This window comes from Pseudochaenichthys georgianus, chromosome 20 (assembly GCF_902827115.2).
Source record: "Pseudochaenichthys georgianus chromosome 20, fPseGeo1.2, whole genome shotgun sequence".
NCBI classification, from domain to species: Eukaryota; Metazoa; Chordata; class Actinopteri; order Perciformes; family Channichthyidae; genus Pseudochaenichthys; species Pseudochaenichthys georgianus.
The window spans coordinates 20,945,587-20,969,923 of NC_047522.1; the positions used below are offsets into that span (position 1 = coordinate 20,945,587).

Below are 24,337 nucleotides of genomic sequence, written 5' to 3' on the forward strand. Positions count from 1 at the left end.
GTTTCAATACAACATGTTGTTTAAGCGTAATGTTAAGGTAACGGTAGCTCAAACATAGGTAAAGCTAGGCTTTTGTTGTTTTACTTTTAACTAAACTTTTTTCCTGGTTCTTACCGTTAAGACAATCCTCTCTGCTGACAGCCTGACTTAACCTTGCCTGTTAGCCAGTAAGTGAGGACAAATGATAAAAACCTCGAGAAAACAACTACAACAAATGTGCGAGAAGTTTAGTTAATCGAGTTTTTAACAACTTGTCTTTCGAAATATAAACAGCATGTCTGTCTCAAAAGCAGCGGCTAGCGTTGTGTCCTTACGACCACCGCTAGCTACTGACCGTTAGCTCATCAACGTCCACAAATTGAACCACAACAACGGTAGAAAGAGGCTAACGGTTATGGCTAGGTAGAGCAAACTTTAGGCTAATATTAACTTTTAAAAGCTGTATTTGTTCGAGTAGTTGTATGAATCGTGATTCAGAAACTCACCTGTCACCTGTCCTCCCGCCGCGCTAAACTCAGTCTTGATTTCTGGGTTTACTGCGGTGTGTTTGCGGAACTCTGCCTTCTCGTGCTTCCATAAAACCGCCCGTTGACTCTCCCAACCACACTCACACCTTTAGTTGCGATGGAAACTGTGCGTTTTAATAACATCGGATTTTTGCAAATGTGGTTTTATTACAATAAAACTGCATGATGTAGCCAGGGAGGACAAATGAACTACGGAGGCCAATGAGGTCGCAAACGCATCAAACACCACCCACAAAAGTTTGACAGGAAACGAAAAAAAAAACAATTTGGACATTTCTTTAAATTAATTCCCATGGTTTCATTGTTCAAATAATTTATTAAAGTAATTCACTACTTGGAATTCATCCTGGGGGAATGCTGTTCACTTAATTTATCATTTTGTGTACTTGATGTAAGGATAATGTTTGTGAAATAGGAAATCAGTTTAATGAATAGGATACTCACAACATGTTAGCCATGTGTTTTAATTTTCAACCCATAACTCTACAAATTAAAGTATATCTTTACAGCAGCTATACCCCTACAATTATATATGCAGGTTGCTAGTTTTTGACAATAAATTCCACATTCCCCATAGAGTAGAACAAAACAAACAGAATACCAGCGTTGTAGTAAGGATTGTAAAATTGGGGTGTATGATCATTTTGTTATATTAAATGAATACAAAAAAAAGACTTATGAAAGAGCATTCATGTGTTAGATTTTAATTATAACATTCCTACGGTTGTTAAAATAATATTTTAAAAGTACAATATGGCCCTGCAGCACACATACATTCACTTTCACATACTCATGAACAAGATACAAATTTAATGAGAAAATACATTAAATTCATGTTCAGTAGCCGATGTCTCCACACCATACAGTCTATGCTCCACACACATAACTCGTAAAAAAAGGGTGAGGATGTTTTTCAAAAAATAAAATGTTCACATAACTGTCCTCCTAATTTATAATTTCCCTGTGGCTATGAAGTAAAATAATCGTTGGAAATAAGAACTTTAAGTATTACAAGATAAGAGTCACACAGATTATTAAAAAAACCACAAATGAGATTCCATTGTTTGCCAAGTATCAAGACTTAACCGGATCCCACGAGACAAATGTCAGGTTTGAAGTGCGCACAATTAAAAGTTCCTACTCTGAGGAACTGGAGTGCTTTTATCTCTCTTGTACAGACCATGATTAGCGATGAAGCCGGCGCTCAAGGGGCTCCTGTGATCGAGAGTTAATTCAGTGAAGTGAAGTGCCTGTGGAGCTCCATGGAGAGGAGGAATCCCCCAGCAGGCTCTCTGACTCAACGCTCCTTCAAAGTGTAGCAGAGTTCAGGGAGAGTTTGCAGCGCTGCATCAGGAGTACAAGCACCAGTAGATGATGTTGAAGAGCAGGTAGGACAGGGGGAAGGCCAGGCGTGAGTATGAGTCGATCATGTAGCTGTTGCTGACAAACAGGTCCACGTTCTCACGCACCGACCGCTGCCGGCGGAGACGAGTCCCCTCCGTCGGCCGGAGGTCTGGGGTCAGGGTTGGCGTGGTGAGGGGGTCAGAGGTCAGGGCGGGCGCCATGCGGGAGAACGGAGTCAGCTCCATGTCATTGTCGTGGAAACAGCCGTCGAACGCCATCGCCTGGCTGGCGTTAGAGGTGGATGGGATCTGGGGAAAAGTGGAAATATAAACTCATAGCCTTACTGTGGTCCTCGAGTGAATGACAAGCACAAAACATGACAATGCATCATAATTTAAGAGTTCTTGATATGTTTTAATTTGTAAAGTTAGTACAGCTGTCTGATAGATGTAGTGAAGTAGATGTATAAGAATCATGAAAAAAAAGTAAAGCACAAATACCTCAAATATGTACCCAACACTGAAGTAAATGTAATGCAGTGACATTCCCCCACTGAAAAATGTTGACAGAATGTAATGACCCTGTCTGGCCACTAGAGAGAGACATTGAGTTAAACATGTATTTCCCTCCCTGTTTAGTCTGAGGGGCGATGTGTGGTGTATGAGTCCCCCTCACTGACCTTCCCCCTCTTCATCTTCCTCATCTCCTCCAGAGTGGTGCAGTAGTTCACCGCTGCGTATTCGATAACAGACAGGAAGACAAACAGGAAGCTGGTCCACAGGTAGATGTCCACCGCCTTCACGTACGAGACCTTGGCGGCAAGGAGACACACATGGGAAAATCATGTTCACTTGATGGAACAGGAAGGAAACCTTTTGTGAGATCGCAAGTGGGGGTTATTTTGTGTTGTGTTATGCATTCAATTGAAAATGTAGAATCATTTTTGTGTCCTATTGATACATATAACATATCAGTATTTACCAAAACTTTGACTAGACTTATATCAGGTTTATAACAAACATGGTAAGGCTAATCAGTTTTATTATATATTGTTTTTATTTCTACTACATACCGAGAAGAACGTTTACCCAGTAGCAGTTCGTTGCTGCTGAGCGGATTCACACATGTGTTCTAATTTGTAAATCTTGTATATTTAGAGCCATTTTTAAAATATATAGTTCTCTCCAAAGATAAGGGAAACAAAGAAACAAACAGCAGTAGCCAAGTCAACAACAAAAAACTGTCCACTAAAGATTGCAAAGATTTGTTCAGGTTGTTCCCTTGCATTTTAAAGTCTTGATCCTGACAGGCTCATATGGGAATTCAATCTCTGAGAGCCAAGTCAGCAATAAGACATAGAGTAAGTCCAGCTGCACCTGAAGGCCTCTTGAAGCCCCCCTGCTGTTACCTGAGGCATGGAGGAGGACACCCCGGTGATGATGGTGGACATGGTGAGCACCGTGGTTATACCTGCAGGACAGAGGGCAGCTATTACCACACAACGAATTACAAAATTGCACCTGCTGCCTGTTTCAAAATAAACACCCGGTCTCCACAGAGCAAATGATGAAACTTTATGATTCAGGCAGATTATGGGGTTACCCAGAGAGACACGTGCGGGGACGGCCCTCCTGTCGATCCAGAAGGACACCCAGGACAGGACGACCATCAGCATGGTGGGAAAATACGTCTGCAGCATGAAGAAGAAGATGTGCCGCCGCAGGATGAAGTTAATGAACAGACGATTGTACCAACCTGAAGGAGAGAGACACAGACATCACGAGGATCATTTTTCTTCTTAAAACATCTTCCACTATTCTGGTTTAAGGCTTTTCACAACATGTTGAGCTGATTGTATTTATTGTATACACAGCTTAGCATTTGAATCTATAACAATTCATCGTGTTCACATTCCTTTGCCTTTTAAATTGTATTGTATATTCAGTAATGCACAAATGTATGCATTATTTTGAGTAGAGAAACCTAAGCCTTTCTCTGTAATCACATTATCACACACACACACACACACACACACACACACACACACACACACACACACACACACCACACACACACCACACACACACACACACACACACACACACACACACACACACACACACACACCACACACACACACACACACACACACACCACACACACACACACACACACACACACACACACACACACACACACACACACACACACACACACACACACACAGACCAGTGCTGCTGTAAAAAGCCAGGCCACTGGAGGGGTGGAAATGCTCGATGAAAAACTGAGACAAGACGATCTCGTCCGTCCTCAGAGAGTCGTTCCCATTCTTCCAGTACAGCATCAGGTCGTTCTCATTATACGCATCTGTGTGCAGAGGGGGAGAGAGTGTGGGGGGGGGAGAGAGTGTTCAGTGTCTGGGAGATTTGTTCCCGACCGTCTGAGCTTATCCTGCTGTTTACACATTTTCAGTGGAGGAAGAAGTACTCAAATCTTTTTCTTAGCTTAACTTGATATACTGTACCATCATCATGTATCAATGGTAAAAGCACAAATGATGGAGAATGGTCCATTTCAGATATTATTTGATTCTAATTGGAAATACCTTTTACTTTAGAGTGGCAACAACACTTTTGCTTTCATTTATCATTCTAAAGTATATGCTGATTTCACTGGAAAGGCTGTACAATAATGATACCATCTGCGTTTAGACTGGTTCCCTAACATGAAATGTTTCCTTCCTTTTACAAGTGAAGACGTTGGCGTTCACTGCATCACTGCAACAGTAGCTAAGAGGCAATAGGTGTGTGTGTGTGTGTGTGTGTGTGTGTGTGTGTGTGTGTGTGTGTGTGTGTGTGTGTGTGTGTGCGTGTGCGTGTGCGTGTGTGTGTGTGTGGTGTGTGTGTGTGTGTTTGTGTGTGTGTGTGTGTCTCACAGCTCTCCAGCTCCAGTGAGCAGTTCTGTGTGTCCAGAGGGAAGCTGCTGAAGTCCATCGAGCAGAGAGCCGTCACCGTCACTCTGAATCACACCATGAAGGAAACTTCAGCTTCACCTTTATCTCACGCTCTCAATTACTCTATTTCAGTCGCCTTCATTGGCATGACAGTAAGTGAGCTAGTTTTTGATTTTAAAAACACGTCAACAAAACTAGATTATTGGTTGTGTTAGGAATCAGAATCTAAAACAATGACAAAACCTAAGTGTGGTGGAGGTTTAAGGTATTAGGATCAATTGTCAAACTTAAATGACATTGATAGAAGTAGTATTGGGAAATATAGTGCATTTTACTAGTAGTAGTTTGCATGAGCTGCTACCTTTAACTTCCACCAGTCCTCGTCCCTACCTGACGCTGTAGAGGATGTTCCCGTCGGGGTACACCCGCAGCATGATGTTCTCCATGGTGGTGTCGTGGATGAAGGAGCGCTTGGAGTGGACGAAGAAGACGTCAGGGACCCAGATCTTCTTCACGAGCCGAGAGTCAAACGTCCGGCTCTGATTGGTTCTGGACGGAAACGCCAGCCGCTCGTCCTTCCAGTAATGACGCAGGTACAGAGTTATGGTGAAGTCCTGCAGGACGCAAACAGACAGTGTTGATACATCTTTTGTGTGAGTAAACTTATGTCATGGTGCATCTATGTTTGTATATTAAAGGTAAAAGGGGCTTAAAATATAAAAGATAATAATTATGACCCTATTCAGGTAACTTCTTACAATTTAAGATCTTACATGATTCAAATATGCTTTTGTGCGAATTTTCATAAAAACTCTCCGTAATCAGGATTGTCTGTTGAATGTTTTCCCATTAAAATGCCGTACACTGATCAGTTTCTCTGCCATGTTAACCAGAAGACAGAACATGTCTGAAGTCACTCCTAATCAGATGTCCTTACCAATCATAAAAAAAGCTGGAAATGAGTTGTAAGATGTTCAATATCCTCACCATGTTAACCTCAGAGATGCCGTCGATGCTTTCCACCTGCACATCGATGCCCACAGGGATGGCTGCACCTGAAACCACATCATTAGTTCAAAAGTGAAAACTGAAACTCAAAGATCAGTGCAACAGTTCTTCTAGGAATGAGACTGTTCATCATAGCTGCGTTCTGAAAGTTGTCTCTGTTCTCTCAACACCTGAGGGGTTTTGCAGAAACTTAAACAGACAATTTGCAGCGTGTATTTAAGGTCATTAAACTACAAATTACTGCATGAGAGTTCACGCAACTGTCAGAATGGTTCCCCCGAGCAGAAGATAAGACTCGCAGGCTTGTCGTGTTATTATGACAGAAAGATAGTATTTTCTCATTTAGAGTAACATTTAAATTAGTCAGCTGTCAGTGCTGTTATGTTAAAGAGGCCCATGCTTTTTGTGTGTGTGTTTCCCAAGTGATTTATGGTTTTTGTGCATGTAAATTGTCAGTTCAGGCTAAAACACCTAAACGCCTCCTTTGTTTACTTCAGCAACTTCCTAATTGGCTTGCGCTCCAACACATGCACGTGATTGGACAGGCAGTATGAGAAAAATAAAGAGCTTTTTGAAAATTAAAAAATGTAAACATGTCACAGTAGAGATACAATATACAGATATGAACCTGAAAATGAGCAAAATATGTCCTTTTTAGTTTCCCAGTGATACACCATGTTGATGTACAAGTTGTTTCAGAGGCTTTTTTTAAACCAAAACATTGGATGAAACACGATTTCGGTGCAAGACAAATATCAGCATGTCCTCCAGCAGCTTCTGTCACAGCCTTACTTGGCCCTCAAAACCTTATTTTGGTCAAACACTGGTAGCAACATCCTTCACCACCAGCACACCGCAGATATCAACATCTGTCCTCCACACTCCCACACTCCATCCGCCTCATTAGCAGAGACAGGCCTCGTTTAAACTGAACAACCTGATTATTGCACACAAACAGAGCAGAAATAACCAAATAGCACTAACCCCCCCCCCATCAAAAAGGGTTGCTGCTCCACCACAATGCAATCATGATTTGGCAAAGTTTGGAAGAAGTTATTAAAGGACATTTGTAGAGCCTGAAACCAGCTGTGATGCAATGATGTGGCCTTCTTTTTTAACGAAAAATATACTCTGCTTACTTAAGGATTTTTTCACAGTTGCGGCCTGCAGACTAAAAGATCCTTCCTGACTTCCGCACAAGCGTCTGCAAGGATTTTTTCCTAAGCCCATAAACATTTCTCTCTGTTGCATGTTCTTTAGAGTTGATGATAAAAGTGAAAGAACGAGAGGAATGCACCAGAGGAATGAGCCATCACAACTGTCAGCTAACAGCTCTGTTATTACCCTCTGACATTGTGAACTTTCACCCCTCACTGTATGCCGTTTTGGTGATTTATAGCTGAAATATGTCAAGATGTATAAGTTAAACTGGGTTAGAAGAGGGAACTGTAGGCCTTTTGATAGACTATTTTAAAGATCCGTGTGTGTGTGTGTGTGTGTGTGTGTGTGTGTGTGTGTGTGTGTGTGTGTGTGTGTGTGTGTGTGTGTGTGTGTGTGGTGTGTGTGTGTGTGTGTGTGTGTGTGTGTGTGTGTGTGTGTGTGTGTGTGTGTGGTGTGTGTGTGTGTGTGTGTGTGTGTGTGTGTGTGTGTGTGCAGGGCCGTCCCTGGCCAACTGGGGCCCCAAGCGACAAAGTAGGCTACTTTGCAAATATAATTCCTGTTTATTATTATTATTATCACAGTTACTTTTTTTATACAGTGAGGTAAATGTGCATGTATGTCGTTCAGTATGCGTTTACAGGTGAATACGTCTGCATTTCCTGCCAAATACTAGCCTCAAAAAGATTAAAATATAAATAAATATAATTAATGCAAATAAACTACTTCTACTAATAATCATAATCAATTCAATAATATAAATACTATATTATTTTATTATAATATAGTTGTAATATAGTCAAGACAAAACATGCTTATGACATGCTCAAACACTGATATTTCTTAAATCTGTATTCAAACGTAGTTCCCTCTGTCAGCAATGTATCAACAACTACACACACATTTCTGTCAGTATTTCTCTGTGTTGTTGTTGACATGATGATGACTGTTAGGAGTTAAGGGGAGAGGCTGAGCATCACCACGAAATGTGCAAATTGACATAAAAATTAATGAAAGGGGAACAAATGCTCCATGTTTTTTAGGCTGTAACGTTAACTGTTATGTAAGCCAATAGACAGACAGTTTATCTCTCTTCCTCCTGTACATTAGCAGATAAAAGGCATCACATACTTGAATGAATGTTAAATAAAGAATGCTGGAAATAACTGCCATCTCCATTAGCCTATATAATCTGCAGAGACTGCCTTCTTCATGTCGTGAATTGCCAGCTGATGTTTTAATACGGCAATTGGCAATTTGACTTATACAACATTCGCAAGTTGTAAATTTGACTCATACAATAACCCACCTTCGGGTGATGCTCTAGTTTCTTCATGTTTTGTTTTTTCCCCCTCTTGCTTGCTCCGGACTGAAACTGTCTTTTGACCGACATCTCTTCACCTGCACTAGTGGCCGTATCAAAGCCGTGATTGGTCAGATGTCGATTCATTGCAACGGTGTCGGGTTACAGACGTGCTCCCCTTCTCACCTCCGTCTACACTACAGCGTCGAGAGCGTCGAAAGCTCCAAGCAGCTCCAAGCTGCCCATTCACTTTCAATGGGGTGACGTCACGTAGCCGCGCTTTTTCGCCGAACTGAATTGTGGGTAGCCGAGCGAGGCGTCTCAGGCGACCCAGGCGACCAGAAGTTGAACATTGTTCAACTTCTGGTCGCCTGGACTCCGGAGTAGCCAGCGCCAGCCAATCAAATCCCGTTTCCCAAAATCTGACAGCTGAAGCGCTAGCCAATCAAACCGCGTCTAAGCTGGGAGAGATATCCCCCCGTTCATTTCTATATTTTCAAAAAAAGTCGGAGGAGAAACTAACTATCGCCGTAGCGAATCACCCGGTTTGTATGACCAGACCCTCTTCACCTACCGGGATACAAACCGGAGGAACCAGCATGGAGGGAGGTGGGCAGAGACAGTGGGGGAAAACTGGTAGGTTTTCGCCTGTTTGGGGAGTTAATATATATATTGCTCGCATAAAATCCCCCGGGGGTTTTTGCTTTGTATGTCGGGGCGGGAGATTCATGTGATTGGTTGTTGGCCGGGTTGCTTGATAAAATCCCCAAGCTCCAGACACGCCCAGCTCCAAGCTATTTTTGGAGCTGTAGTGTGGACGCTCCGTCACTCTCGCGGGGGTGCGTGGAGAACTGAGCGGAGAACTGCGCAGAGCAGCTGAGGCCCTCTGGGCGGGGCCCCCTGCGCAAGGCGGGGCCCCATGCAGCCTGCGTGATTAGCCTGTAGGGAGGGGCGACCCTGTGTGTGTGTGAGGAAGTCCGCGGATTGGTCCAAACGTAACAGAATATTGAATGGAAAAGCTTTTGTTCGCAGCCATCTTTAATTTTGTCTAAGCATTAGGCTTGTTGAGACACATTGCGGCTCGCCTCGAAAGTAGACGAGAGTAGCCGATCGCAGCCGGGGTGAGGTCTCAAAAAGCTCGCCTGAAGTCGGACAGCTCGGAGACGGCTTCTTCATCTTCTTCTTCTTCTCTCGGTTTTTTGGCGGATTGCAAACAACTTTAAGGTGCATACCGCCACCTCCGGAGTCGGCTTGACTCGGTTTGCATTTATAAAGAATGCACAAATGTGTTTAATCGTTAATGTCAGATATGTACTAAGTAAATACATTTGTTCCTGCTCAAGATTAGATTAAACTTTATTGTTATTGCACAGATTACAGGTACTGAGACAACGAAATGCAGTTTAGCTTCGAACGGTGCAACAAGCAGTGAAGTGGAAAGTAATGTACACAATCTACAGAATAACATATAGAATGAATTGAATGATGAATAAACAGTGGGGTATGAATACACTATATATCAGCCTGTGAACAGTGTGTATGAATATGCTAAGATATATAAAGTATGAAAACGGTAAGCAGTATAGTAAAATATATAGATATTAATTTCATGATGATAAACATTGTGGAAAACAATGATGAAAAATGGGAATGGATGTGGCGACGTAAAACTGACACAAAACAACAAACTTTTGCCAGCCAATGGGAGAGTTTCATCAGCAGCACGTGGTAAAAACCACCAATGAGCGCTCAGCTCGAGATACCAGCGAGCCGTTTCCCATCAAGCATTTCGCTTCCGCAGCTCGTGGAGAGCAACTGCGCCAACTCGCCTCGCCTCGCTCTCAAGGCTGCGGGCGTCTTTGTCCCGCGAGATTTCAAAGTCTCATGTGGGCGAGCCTCCAGAGCAGTCGGACAAAATGACTAACCATCATGCAACGCACTAGCAAGACGTTGATCGCAACTGCGCAGGTCTGCGCAAGGTCTTGCTTGTCTCAAACAGCCTATTGCCTTGACACACCCAAAAGGCCACTTCACTGTTGCCAGGGTAACACCTCAACACAGCTAGAATTTAGGACCAAAACATACCTTTTTTCCCCATTAAGATTCCAGCATACTGTCTATCTTACGATGTCTTCTTCAGAAAGCATGGCCTCCTGCTCGGATGTATGGGGAAACCAATAGCGACTACGATAACATGAGTAAGGCGCTAGAAGCTATCAACGGAAAGTTAAAGTCCTGCCATCTTGAAGTTAACAGTATAAAGAACAAGTTCAACAGCTTTCGGTCTTTGGGGGAGAGATATGACAGCATGCAGGCAGCGGATCAAACTGCAAGGCAAAGATTAGCTTTCATTCAGAAAGAGGTCAAGTCGCTCAGAGAAAGGATCTTAAATAACAGCGATGTTGAAGTCCGGTTTAAAAAGACCTTGGAGCAAACTGCCTCAATGCACGCTCGATGTGAAAACTAAGTGTAAAAAGCGTTGCCCTGCAAAAACAGCTGGAGGAAATCGACGTGATGAAAGCACAACAGCAAGCTGAATTAGCGGGGCAAACACAGCTCCAAAAAGAAATTGAAGGGTTGCAGGAAGCTCTTATCAATTCTAATGCTTCGGAGGAAACAAAAAAAACACTAATATGGGTAACAGCGGAAACTCAATTTGAAAATAACGTCCTGAGAAGAGAACTTTTTCAACTTAAGAAAAGACAAACTATTTTCAAGGTCCTGGATGACAAATACAACCAAGCAAAGGCAGAGAAACAGGGGATTTGCCTGCAGAACTATACTTTGCGACAGGACATTGAGAAAATGCACAACGAGCTTGAGAATGAGATCGTAATCCAAGAGATGCTGGACAGAATGAACGCCTCAAAGAAAGAAGAGCGCCGTCAAAATGAGGCCTTACAGAGAGAAAAGGTCCAGCTTGAAAAGAGGCTTCTGCACTCAAAGGTTTGAAGGAATCATTCAATCTCGCCAACGCTGAGACCGACTCCATCCTCCAGCAAAATGAGGCTTTGAGAGAAAATATCAAAGATTTATGCCAAGAGCTTCAAAAGGAAAACGCCGCACAGGAGAAATTGGACGAAATGAAAAAATCAAAACAAGCCATGTGTCTTCAAAATGACACCCTGCAACAGGAAGCCTCAACGCTCAAAGAGAAGCTCCAGGTTTTGGAAGATTTAGAAGAGTCTTATCAGGAAGAACTAGTTCAGAAAGAGGCCTTCTCGCAAAAGAATAACCTGTTGCGGAATAGGATTGAGGATTTGACCAAAGCAGTCCAAAATAAACAAGGTTTGCACGAAGACTACGAGGCGATGAGAACATCTATAGATGCCATGAGCAGCGAGAAAGTCACCCTGCAACAACAACTCCAGGATCTTAACAAACAGCAAGAGGGTCTTAAGATCTTGGAGGCCTTGCACAGAGAAGCATCCGACCGTGTGGATGTACTGCAGGGGGGAAATGTATCTTTGCAACAGAGCATCAATGACGTCAACGAGCAGATCAGGAGGATGAGACTACACTTTAAGGGAGAGTTTGAACACCTTGAAGCCTCTGAGGAACCCCTCCAGGCAGAGAAAAGCGCGCTGAGTAAAACTCTCGCTGAAGTCCAGGAAAAATGTCTAAGTCAATCTGATTGGCAGCAAAAATACACAATTCAGAAGGGACAGAAGGACACCCTGCAGACAGAGATTGAAAAGGCAGCGGAGGACATCACGTTTTTTCAAGACAAGCTCAGAGCTCAAGATGAGTTTGAAGCTGAGTACAAATCGATGAAGGCATTGAAAAAAGTTGCCTCAAAGCAGAATAACAATCTGCGCAAACATCTGAACGACGTGCAGAAAAAATGCGGAAGCGAACACACTCTGCAGGGGAAGATCAGCGCCGTTCAGGAAGAAACCAGGACTCTCCAAAGCCAGAATCAAGAGCAACAAGATCAGATCAAAACTCTCACAGACATGCTCGGTTTGTACGATTCCCTGAGAGCCGGAAACAGCGCCACGACACAGGAGGGGGAGAACCTTCTGGAAGACCTCCGAAAGATCACAAAGGCAGTGAAGAGGAGAGCCCGGGAGGCAAGGAGACGAGGCGGCACATAAGCAGATCCTCATCTTTAGCTATTAGTGTCAGGAAAGGGTTAACACCGGGAGCTCCGGGTTTTTCCCGAACTTACCAATTTTCTTAATTTGGTAATGTCAAAAAAATGTACTTTCTTAAGTTGGTAATTATTTTCTTGCATGTAATAGTGTAGTTGCCAGCATAATGAACCCCATTGTGAAAATGTAGAAATGTCCGGTAGGGTCAAGCACATAGAAACTGCCATCTATGCTTACTTGCATATGTTAAAATGACTTGGCTGATTTGGACAATTGTGGAGTGGTTTGGGCGTTATTGAGGATGCTGAATCCATTTCTGACATTTTCAGGATCAAAATTGTCAGTTTGAACAAGAAAGTAGCATTAAAGAATCTTTTTTGGAGGGAGGGGGGGAGATAAAGAAGTAAGAAGGGGGTGAGGAAGATGAACAGGTGGTGTAATTTATCTTCTTCACAAAGTAGGTAGCAAGGGAGGAAGGAACTGAGGGACGGGGGATCAAGAAGGGGGGAGAATATTGAGTGAATTGTTGTTAATGTTTCCAAACTATGTCATTGTAATGTGTCATTGTGTGATTTGCGCTTTGAAATAAAATGTATTACTATTATTAATATTAATATCATGTTTAAGACTTTTGTGAAACTTGGCTTAACACATTATTTTAAGAAAATAATTTGGAATCACGTGTGAAAAAATAAAAGCAAAAATATATTCCTAACATTTTTTTTCATCATGTTCATGACTCATTTTTGAGAATTGCCTGCACACAGGAAATGAGTCGGTATCACAGATGTGAAAAGTAAACATAAAATACATATTAACATCATAATTCTGTTATTATTTATTTTATTACTACCCGGCATCTAAATGACCCCACATATGATTATTGTAACTACTGTATGTAGAATATCATAATGCACATTTAGTTAAATTAGTTGGTGTCAGTTACAAATAAGAAATACATATAAGCCTGTATGGTATTTTGCCTCATATTTTAGTTTTTTATTTAATTTAGTTTTTTCTTTGATCTTTATTGCCAGCTTAAATCTGATTCAGTCTTTACTTGGATGTCAATAGATGACACATCTTTCTTTACATTTTGTCAAGCTACAGAAGTCGCTGTGCTTTTGAACTCCCTAAAAATACGTCTTAACATGTCTCAGTTTTAACCCACATTGTCTGTAGTCTGGTTTATAAATATTGTAAGTTCCTGTATCCCGGAGATCAGTGGTTTAATCTTTTGTCATTTCTTTAATTGAGCTCAAAGATTTTTTTTTTGGAAAAAGCATTTTGACCTGCAAATAACCGAAACCATGTGTACACACACACATGCAGTCTCACACACACTCTGGTTTGGTCTGTGACCTCTGTCTGGACGCGGTTTACCGGATTACATTTTTATTTTCACCCCCTAGGCCCAAAAAAAAAAGATGATGTACTCGAAAGTGTCTGTGTGCTTTTTGTGGACATAAATTCCACCTGAATGTTAGCAGGCCGGCAGCTCAATAAACACTTTATGTAATGAAGTTCATCTGACAGCCAGGACCACAAAGCCTCTGCAGCGGCGCGGCTTTGTCCCGGCATGACTCGTTAAAAAAGCCACCAGTGGTGGCAGACTCAACATTATAAGCGTAACCCTCGACAACGAGGGCTTTTTAGTGGGAACACACCTGAAACAGAAGGTCACTCACTCTTCCGCTCTCCTCTTTGACTGCGTTCCTTTTCACATGTCACACCCAGACACGGCATGTTTTCAGGCGGTTCATGCAGACAGGCGAAAACATTTACAAACACCATTTCGAAGCTGGTAGACATTACAATTAAAGGGGCCTTGTGGCCTTATGTTCCTTTCCAGGTTCATATCAGTATATAATGTCTCTACCGTGACATGTCTCCATGCTTTAATGTTCAAAAAAGTGCTTTATTTTTCTCACACTACTGTGCTGCAGCACCTCTTTTTCCCCCTCTGTCTAAAACCAGAGCCCAGTCTGCTCTGATTGGTTAGCTGGGCCGGCTCCTGCTGTGGTTGGTCAACTGCTTAGAGATGTCCCGCCCCTTAGCCCATCACGTACCGTGTTGGAGCCGTTGGAGCGCAAGCCAATAACTATGTTACTGAAGTAAACAAAGGAGTCAAGGAGCATTTCAGAAAGTCCCTCTGGAGGGAACCTCGGGATGTGACTGAATTAAATGTTACTCTAATTGAGAAAATACTATCTTTCTGTCATAATAACACGACAAGCCTGCGAGTCTTATCTTCTGCTCGGGAACCATTCTGACAGTTGCGTGAACTCTCATGCAGTAATTTGTAGTTTATTGACCTGTGATACACGCTGCAAATCTGTTTGAATTGAGTTCCCCACCAATAGAAACATGAGTGTTATATAGTGATGTCAATATGCTGCAGTCCAATGGAGGCGTTTCAGGATCAGAATGTGTTCAGCGAGGTCTAGAGGCAGCACCACCTTCTTCTAAAAGGACAAAGAAATGCCATGTCGAAATTGGCCCTAAAGAAAAAAAAAAATTACGTGCAAATTACACATTATGTAATAAAAGCCTTTACTTTTTCAGGATCCATGCAGCAAAAGAGCTCCACGTAGCTTCCTTTGCACTATGGTTGCATAAGAAACTATGCTGACATTTTCTGAGAGATAAGATACCTCATATGAGGGATATGAGGCATATGTACAAATAAAATAGATTCATTGTTTGAACTGGAGGTGAAGTTGGGTGCGCTTGTTCCTGTTCAGCCTGTTTCTCTGACTGAAAACAACCCTCAGGTGGTCACCTTTCTTCCTGCTGCAGGCAACCTCATTAGTGATTGACAGCCCGACTCTATGTTTGCTATGTGTCATTGAAAGATTCTGCTAACTCTCTCGTCTCAGTGCAGGTGAAGAGAGGGTGCACTCTGGATGACCTGAACACATGGTGCATGGCTACATGGGGACAAAAGTTCAGTGTATGTTGCACAGATTGCTCTGCTACTTAATCCAGCTCTGGATTTATGTTCAAGATGTTGAAACAACAGATGCAGATTGTGACGGAGCGGATCACATGAGTGACTGACTCCGCCACTGACAGCCGACACACACACGCACACACAGTCACACACCAAACATTTCCTGCTCTCTTCCTAAAAATAAACCATGCAATGTATTATGTATTGTGTGTTTGTTAATTTGTTAAATGATTATGTTAAGAGGTGGTTAACCTGTTTATGTTTGGGTCGGATTTGTATGTTGAAATGTGGTTTGAAGTTTAATTGTTGTCATCTGTTGACGGTAAGCCTGTGGGAGGGGCTATGAGCTCAAAAGGGACGGGTTTGGCCCTGGAAGGGAGCACTTGGAAGAATGTTGCAATGAAGGCAACAGCTGGGACGTGTTCGGAGAGGCAACACCAGAGCATGTCTACTCTGATGAGTGATGGATGTTTGATTTGGACATTTATTTATTCTGTTTAAGTTGTGCTGGTTTGTTATTTTATTTTTTGCTGCTGTTATTAAAGTTTTGGAGCTTAACCCAACCGACTAGGCCAGTGTTTTGAACGGAGAAATAGAGCCCCGTCACACAGATCCACCCCAACAACCATACAAATTGTGCCCAGAGCAGCTTTAGGGTCTTGTTGTTTTTGTCTCGAACATATTTGTGTGCCCAGCTTTTAATCCCCGAACCGACACACGCATGCAGATGGATCAATTCCTGCAGCTGTAAGCGGCATAATGCAGCTTTGAGGCTGCAGGATGTGCCGGCTCTCTCGCAAGTGTTTTTCATTAACCCCCTCCATCGCTGACAATCAAGGGAGGGGAAAGGTGAGAGGGGATTCTCTGGGGAACATCAACGTCAGACTCCTACACATCAGATCAGATCAGTTCGATAAAGTCATGCCTAAACAGCGACATTTTACACGATAAATACGGGTTTAAATAGCAGCATTTGCCACGGAAGGCGAGTGGCAGCTACAGTAAACCTTCTCTTACTCTGGCATCTTGTGGCAACTCCCGTTGAGCAGCGGCAGATGCCTCGGCAAGTTGTGGCATCTGTGGCATATGCCGGAAGGACTTGCCACAGCTACCACAGAGTAGCGGCCTCTGTGGCATATGCCGGAAGGACTTGCCACTGCCTGCAGATGCCACGAAATGCGCTTGCTGTCTCTCCATTTTTAAGGTCACAGTTGCATTATGGGAGATGTTTTTTGGAGTTTGAGCAAGAAAGACTCAAATTTGAAAATGTAATATCTTTTTTTCTAACTTTCTCTTGGGTTTGACAGTTTTTACGGCAAAAATATCAATTTCATCTTTCTATTTTTCAAATAAGAATATTTAATAAATAAAAAATATTATAAAAATATATATTACTGTAAAAAAACAAAGTATGTAAAGTTATTTGCGACAAAAAAAAAACTTGGAAGTAAAAATAGAAAAGATTTCTGACCCAAATGTTATGGATTGTTTAAATGGATTTAATGGATAAAACTGTGTCAGAAGACCATATATTGTTTTACATTAATTCAGTCTTTGGAATGTAGGGTTGTTACCAAAAGCTGGGGCCAGACGAAGTCACACAGTGGAGAATAACAAATGTTTTGGAACAACAATCGAAGACGTGCCAGAAAATCTTTAAAAAGCATTCGGCCTCATGGTTTGACTTTAAAGATCTAGACGGATGTAAAGTTTGTAGGGATTCATTTAAGTTTAAAGACTTCCTTTAAGGTTTAACTCAATATAGAAATACAACCTAGCAAGAATAACAACAAATGTCACACAGTGTATTTCAGGACTCTGGTCCCTGGAGGGATCTGGTTTTAATTCCTCACACACACACACACACACACACACACACACACAAAACACCCACACACACACCACACACACACACACACACAACACACACACACACACACACACACACACCCACACACACACACACACACACACCACACACACACACACCACACACACACACACCACACACACACACACACACACACACACAACACACACACACAATATTATCTGAATCAGAAAAACAGGCAGAGGAGACACCATGGACACAATGAGAGACATTTACTCAAGTACTGCCGTGTCAAGGGTGAAAGGAGTGGTTAGGTTGCTTTCTAAGATTAAACTATTACTTTTATAATCCTTAGCTGCAACGCATAAGCCTTGACTAACTACTGGAGGACGTCAGATCAGCTTGATGCTTTTATACCGGGTGCAAAAACTCACCTGCGTCTCTATTTACTGCATATTCACGATCTGTGTGAAAGTATTATGACAGAAAAATTATATTACCTGCTAATTGATTACAAGCAAGAAAAGGTCCCTGTTTGGTAAATCACTAAGAGGTATATCATTACATGTTTAGAGGCCAAGATTGTTTGAACAGCAAAAAAGAAAGGTAATATGAAAATCAGGTCTAAAACAAGACTGTTTCCAAAAGTTTATTTTTTGAGTAACAATTGAACCCAATGACATTGTTTACAGTAGATGTAATTTATTCAATACATTTCTGCACTGTCAACCCAACCATCAGATGTCTTTAATTTCAATATCCCTCTCAGAAATGTAAAAAAGCCTCCAAACTTCCCTTTGTGGGTGAATAAAAATATATTTATGTAAATACACACTGATATTATTTTAACATATTGAAATGTTTTTCATTTCATATGAAAATGTGTGTTTGAACCATAGAATGTATACATAAAGGTCTGAACGCAGCTATTGTTGATTGTTTGATACTGAGGATCTTCATTGCAGACGTCAGTGTTTCCCACCCCTCCATCTGCTCCAGACCTGAATATAATCCAGATTAATACAAACAAACCCCCCCACCCTGCTGACTCACTCACACACACACACACACACACACACACACACACCACACACACACACACACACACACACACACCACACACACACACACACACACACACACACACACCACAACACACACACACACACACACACACACACACACACACACACACACACAGGCATTCATTATATTGCCAAAAAAACCTAGGGAGATCAAATCAAATGGGTGTCAGCACACCCGAGGTCTACCTATTTCAAATTATTATTATTCACACAAACTCAAAAACACACACACACATACACCCACACACACCCACCACACACACACACACACCACACACACACACACACCACTGGTGTTCCCACCACAGCGCTTTAATCTGGGTCAGTGTTGGTGATTTTGGGATTGACACATCCATTGTATTGTTGACCCAGTGCCCATCGTCACATCATCACACCACGCGTACGCATCATCAGCGTGGGACGAGGGCTGATTTTTGTCGGGGAGGACGTGTGAGCAAGCAGATTACATCTAAATGAAATGAGGTGTGCCTGTGTTTGTATATGTGTGTGAGGGCTTGTATTGCTGCCTTTGTGAGGACCATTGCTGCCAGGTTTCAAGAAATTGTACAAACACACTTTCTGTGTTGTTCTCACTATTACAACGCACATAAAAGGTTAAGGTTAGGTAAGGCAAGGCAAGTTTATTTATATAGCACTTTTCAACACAAGGCAAATTCAAAGTGCTTTACAAAAATGAAAGACATTAAGAAATGGCATTTAAAATCAGTCATTAAAAAGAAAAGCTAATAAAATAAACATGGAAAAAATACATGGATAAAAGTTACAGTGCAGTTTAAGATGTGAATAGTTCAATTAAAAGCAGCGACAAAGAGAACAGTCTTCCAGCCTGGATTTAAAAGTAGTCCGAGTTGCAGGCGGACCTGCAGGTTTCTGGGAGTTTGTTTCCAGATGTTTAGAGCATAATTACTGAACGCTGCTTCTCCATGTTTAGTTCTGACTCTGGGGACAGAAAGCTGACCAGTCCCTGAAGACCTGGGATTTCTGGATGGTTCATAATTTAGCAGGAGGTCAGAAATGTATTTTGGGCCTAAACCATTCAGTGCTTTATAAACCAGCAGCAGTATTTTGAAATCTATTCTTTGACACACAGGAAGCCAGTGTAAAGACTTCAGAGCTGGAGTGATGTGATCCACTTTCTTAGTGTTAGTGAGGACTCGAGCAGCGGCGTTCTGAATTAGCTGCAGCTTTCTAATAGATTTTTTAGTGAGACCTGTGAAGACACCATAGCAGTAGTCGAGTCTACTGAAGATAAAAGCATGGATACGTTTTTCCAAATCCTGCTGTGACATTAGTCTTTAATCCTAGATATATTCTTTAGGTGATAGTAGGCTGATTTAGTAACTGTTTAATGTGACTGTTGAACTCAGGTCAGAGTCCATGACTACACCTAGATTTTCTGGCTTTATCTGTTGGTTTGAACATTGCAGACTGAAGCTCAGCGCTAACTTTTATACGTTCTGCCTTGGCTCCAAAAACCATTACCTCAGTTTTATCTTTGTTTAATTGGAGAAAGTTCTGACACATCCAGTCATTGATTTGTTCAATGCACTTACTCAGTGTTTGAATTGGAGCATAGTCTCCTGTTGAAATTGTTACGTAAATGTGTGTGTCATCCGTATAGCTAACTTATTTTGTTGTTCTTCATTATCTGAGCCAGTGGTAGCATGTAGATGTTAAAGAGAATAGGCCCCAAGATGGAGCCTTGAGGTACCCCACATGTCATATTTGTCAACTCAGATGTGTATTTACCTATAGAAACAAAGTTGTTTCTGTCCTTTAAGTAGGATTCAAACCAATTTAGAACTGTTTCCGAAAGTCCCACCCAGTTTTCCAGTCGGTCTAGTAATATGCTGTGGTCAACAGTGTCAAACGCAGCACTGAGATCTAATAATACTAACACTGAAGTTCTGCCACTGTCTGTGTTTAAGTGGATGTCATTGAAGACCTTTACAAGAGCAGTCTCAGTGCTGTGGTTTGGACGAAAGCCTGACTGGAACACATCGAAACAGTTATTTAAATGCAAGAAGTTACTCAACTGTTGAAAAACAACTTTTTCAATGATTTTACCTAGAAATGGCAGGTTTGATATGGGCCTGTAATTGTTCATTACTGAAGCATCTAGATTATTATTTTTTAAGAGCGGTTTAATGACTGCAGTTTTCAGGGCCTGTGGAAAAATACCTGAGTGAAGAGATTTGTTTACTATATGAAGTAGTTCTGAGGCCATGCAACGAAAAATATCTTTGAAAAATCCTGTTGGAATAATATCAAGGCAGCAGGAGGAGGACTTCAGAAGTTGAATAATGTCCTCTAGGTTTTTATCATTAATCTGATGGAATTGTGTCATGGTGTTTGAATTGATATTAGGTGGACACAGAGACAACACATTTGCTGTTCCTGATGCAGAGGCACTGACTGCTTGTCTGATTTTCTGAATTTTGTCAGTGAAGAAGGAGGCAAAATCATTGCACGCCCTGGTGGATAGAAATTCAGAGGCTACTGACACTGGGGGGTTTATTAGTCTGTCGACGGTAGCAAACAAGGCACGTGCGTTGTTTTTGGTAATGATGTCAGAGAAGAAAGACTGTCGTGCGTTTTTCAATTCCAAATTATAAAGGCCAAGTCTCTCTTTATAGATTTCAAAGTGAACCTGGAGATTTTGTTTTTCGCCTCCTACGTTCAGCTTTTCGACACTCTCTTTTTTCTGTTCTCACGGTCATGGCCTTTCTCCATGGAGATATCTTCTTGCCAATCACTTCCTTAACACAGGTAAGGCAAGGCAAGGCAAGGCAAGGCAAGGCAAGGCAAGGCAAGGCAAGGCAAGGCAAGGCAGGCAAGGCAAGGCAAGGCAAGGCAAGGCAAGGCAAGGCAAGGCAAGGTAAGGTAAGGTAAGGACAATGTTACATCATAACATTCACAACATTACCTATTGATCTTAGTTAAACCCACTACACAATGTATGGAGATGGTGTTTAAAATCTGATTTATTTTTGTAATATATAAATACATAAATGTAAAATATAGTATGTAATCATACACAAATATTTTAGGTCAAGGTAAGAATTAGGTTTATTTGAAAAGGGCCCTATAATGCTCATTTTCATGTGACATGTCTCCATGCTTTAATGTTTAAAAAGCTCTTTATTTTTCTCATACTGCCTGTAGACAAAGTTGTAAAGGTGCTCGAATTTAAGGGGTTGTGTATTTGTGTGTGTGTCTGACCTCCAAAGCCTGGTCTCATCGCGAAGTCGTGCTCCTCGATCCTCAACAGCTGTTCAGTTTTTATCAGCAATGTTTTGGTGCTGTCCTGCCTCTTCAGCTTGTGGTCAATACGCCTGTGGAGACAAATATATCACACACACACCTGTGTTTAGTGATTACCTGGGTTATTGAAGTTGTCATTACATGTTATGATGAGAGAAAATACAGTTTGTGGTTCGTGTCTTCGTCCCCTCTCCTGCCCTGCACCTTGCTCTCATCCTGCCAACAACAACACCTTAATCAAAGGCGTGGTACGCTCCGTGAACATGGACACGTGTGTTTTAAAGCGTTTCATTCTTTTCCAAAACAATCCTCAGTGCTATTGCAGGACACATAAAAGCAGCTGCTGGGAGAATAACACTGTGATGCAGATAAGAAGACCTTTACACAGTCCTTTCTTCAATAACCTTCAGGATGCACGAGTAATTATCATTTATTGATAGTTTATTTGATATAATAAAAGTCTCAGGTGACATTTTAGTAATTTAAATAGAAGTCATCTTATCTCAAGGTCAACTTTCTTACAGCCACGACTTGGAGCCATGGAGATAGTTTAGTCATCACGTCACCTTTGTGTGTACTGTGTGTTAAATAATAACAGGTGGTTGTATATCACAGGAGATGGGAACATCTGTCTCTGTTCAAGGATGGAACAACATAGGAAGTAGACTTCAAACCCCTTATAAAAGGTCATGAACAAGCCTTGGAGCAAGATCTAAAAGTGACGTCACAGCATGTGTTCTCATAACTGTACTGCAAGAAATGCAAAGTTCACATCGACTTCTCGACAGTGTGTGAGTGTTTTTAAGTGATGACATCCTCAGACATCGTAAAATAAACACAGTGTTGACCTAAATAAACCGTACAATTCTATATATGTCTGACATTCAACTGGGGAAACCCGGACGAGCCGACATTCAGGATGCAAAAGGTGTAATTACGGACTGCTTCTCTGCCTTGAGCTGTGTGTGTGTGTGTGTGTGTGTGTGTGTGTGTGTGTGTGTGTGTGTGTGTGTGTGTGTGTGTGTGTGTGTGTGTGTGTGTGTGTGTGTGTGTGTGTGTGTGTGTGTGTGTGTGTGTGTGTGTGTGTGTGTGTGTGCTTTTGAAAACGGTAAACATACCCACACGTGCAGTACAAAGGTGAGTGCACAATTGGAAAAGAGATAGAAGCTTTTGGACATTTTGAAAGTCAAACACCTTGACACCCACACACAAATACACACACACAGATTTAGCTGGAAATCGGAACACTGATATTATTCATTAACACAACTCCTGAGAGAACAGAAGCTGCATTCATTCCTTCTTTCCAACAGGAGCGCCAGAAAAGTGTTTTTTTATCTTATTAGATAAATAAAATGTGTTTCAGGAGCAAACTCTTGACTGAATGATGGATTAGTTTAAACTTGCAGAGGGTTTTCCGCTGCTGTGAGCAATACCATTATCGAATTCAAAGAATAAGGTCACTTCTTAAAAATAAAAATAGATCCAACTAGAAGTGTTTTAGTTCATTTGTGGTTTTTATGTGAAACGGGGAAGTGAAAGTAAACAAACCATGGGAACCTGGTGGCACATTCGTTAGAAATCACAGCTTCCTGCCAAACCACAGAATATGCTGTACACTAATACACTGGGGGCAAGCACTAATGTGGCTGCTAATAGCTAATGCTAAACTACAAAGGTGTTTAGAATATGACACAACTTCAGAATCTTGAAAATGTAAATTGTGTAATTGTTAAATTACTAAGCTGGCTGACACAAATGTCGTTCCCGAACTGTTGGACGTTCCTTACATGGATATACAAAAGTGTGCTTATATTAAAATCATAATCAGATGATTTTATTTATCCTTTGGGGAATTCGTTTTTGTGACAGTTGAAATTGTTTTTATGAAATCAATCGTTTTTTTTACAAACAGAAGAAGAAAGAGATATCATGTTTCTGAGGTGATAATATGTCATTGTTGGGTAAACAGCTCATTGCGCTGCCCCCTAGTGGCCAACAAATGAAGGTGTAAGACGCAAACAAATTACAAAACTAATCATATGCGTGTCTGACTCAGCAAGTGAGGAAACCTATGGGATTTGTGTCTTACCCTCCGAATTTGAACTTGCTGTTCTCCCCGAGGAAGACCTCCTTGTTCTTCCTGCGTCCAGAGTTGCGACCCGCTGTCACCATGGAAACAAGGCTTGCGGCTGCCAGAGCGAGGCAAGTTAGTACGTCCAGCTTCATGTTTCATAGGCTTCCCCGCCACCAAGAACAAGAGGCCAGCATCTCCTCCGTCCACACACACCTCCCTGCAGACTAACGCTGGAGGTCAGGGTCAAACATCCTACTGCGGCAGGAAGTATCCTCAACCGGAGAGCTGCCGAACGATGAGAAGACTTCAAAACAAGCCGAATACATGAGGGAAATTAATCTTAAATGCATGCATATGTAACTCCTACATGCATGTATCTCTGCAGCCTCTCAGCTTCCAGCTCAACATCCCGGCTGCGATGAACTCCGCGACTCTTTCCCTCCGGCTTCATTCAGACTGCCTCTCGCTCCGTCCGTCTGTCTCTATCTGCGTTGTCAGCGTTTTTGTGGATCTTTCTATCTCTGATTAAAATCGATATGAATCTATTCCTCGCGGTGAGAGGAATGACACTAATTCCACCCTAATCCTCTTATCCACCGCCACAGAAATCTTTCACTAAGCTACAAACAGTTGCACACACATCCATCAGTAATCAGGATTTTCTCAGCGGGACAATGAAAAAACCGGCACCTGGTGTAATTTTATGGATTATATAAGGT

General features: G+C 41.9%; 1 protein-coding gene across 1 annotated transcript; it reads right to left on the reverse strand.

The window, feature by feature from the left end:
- Window positions 1–1,259: 1,259 nt before the first annotated feature.
- Window positions 1,260–24,199, reverse strand: LOC117466087 (gamma-aminobutyric acid receptor subunit rho-3-like). The gene is made up of 11 exons (XM_034109231.1): window positions 23,986–24,199; window positions 23,634–23,903; window positions 21,500–21,612; window positions 5,812–5,879; window positions 5,215–5,438; window positions 4,807–4,889; window positions 4,101–4,238; window positions 3,474–3,626; window positions 3,280–3,341; window positions 2,551–2,682; window positions 1,260–2,179 (listed from the first exon to the last, which is right to left on the reverse strand). Exons 2-11 carry the CDS (start codon window positions 23,768–23,770, stop codon window positions 1,877–1,879), a joined length of 1,413 nt encoding a protein of 470 aa, XP_033965122.1. The 5' UTR covers window positions 23,771–23,903; window positions 23,986–24,199; the 3' UTR covers window positions 1,260–1,876.
- Between the last annotated feature and the right edge of the window lie 138 nt (window positions 24,200–24,337).

Bases quoted from the DNA above. Each gene is read 5' to 3' on its own strand.
- LOC117466087 (XM_034109231.1), bottom strand. From the start codon at position 23,770: ATGAAGCTGGACGTACTAACTTGCCTCGCTCTGGCAGCCGCAAGCCTT. The intron at 5,880-21,499 runs GTCAGACACACA...ATGTGGTTTCAG, and splicing joins GATGAGACCAGGCTTTGGAG to GTGCAGCCATCCCTGTGGGC. The intron at 2,683-3,279 runs GTAACAGCAGGG...CTTGCCGCCAAG, and splicing joins TGTCCTCCTCCATGCCTCAG to GTCTCGTACGTGAAGGCGGT.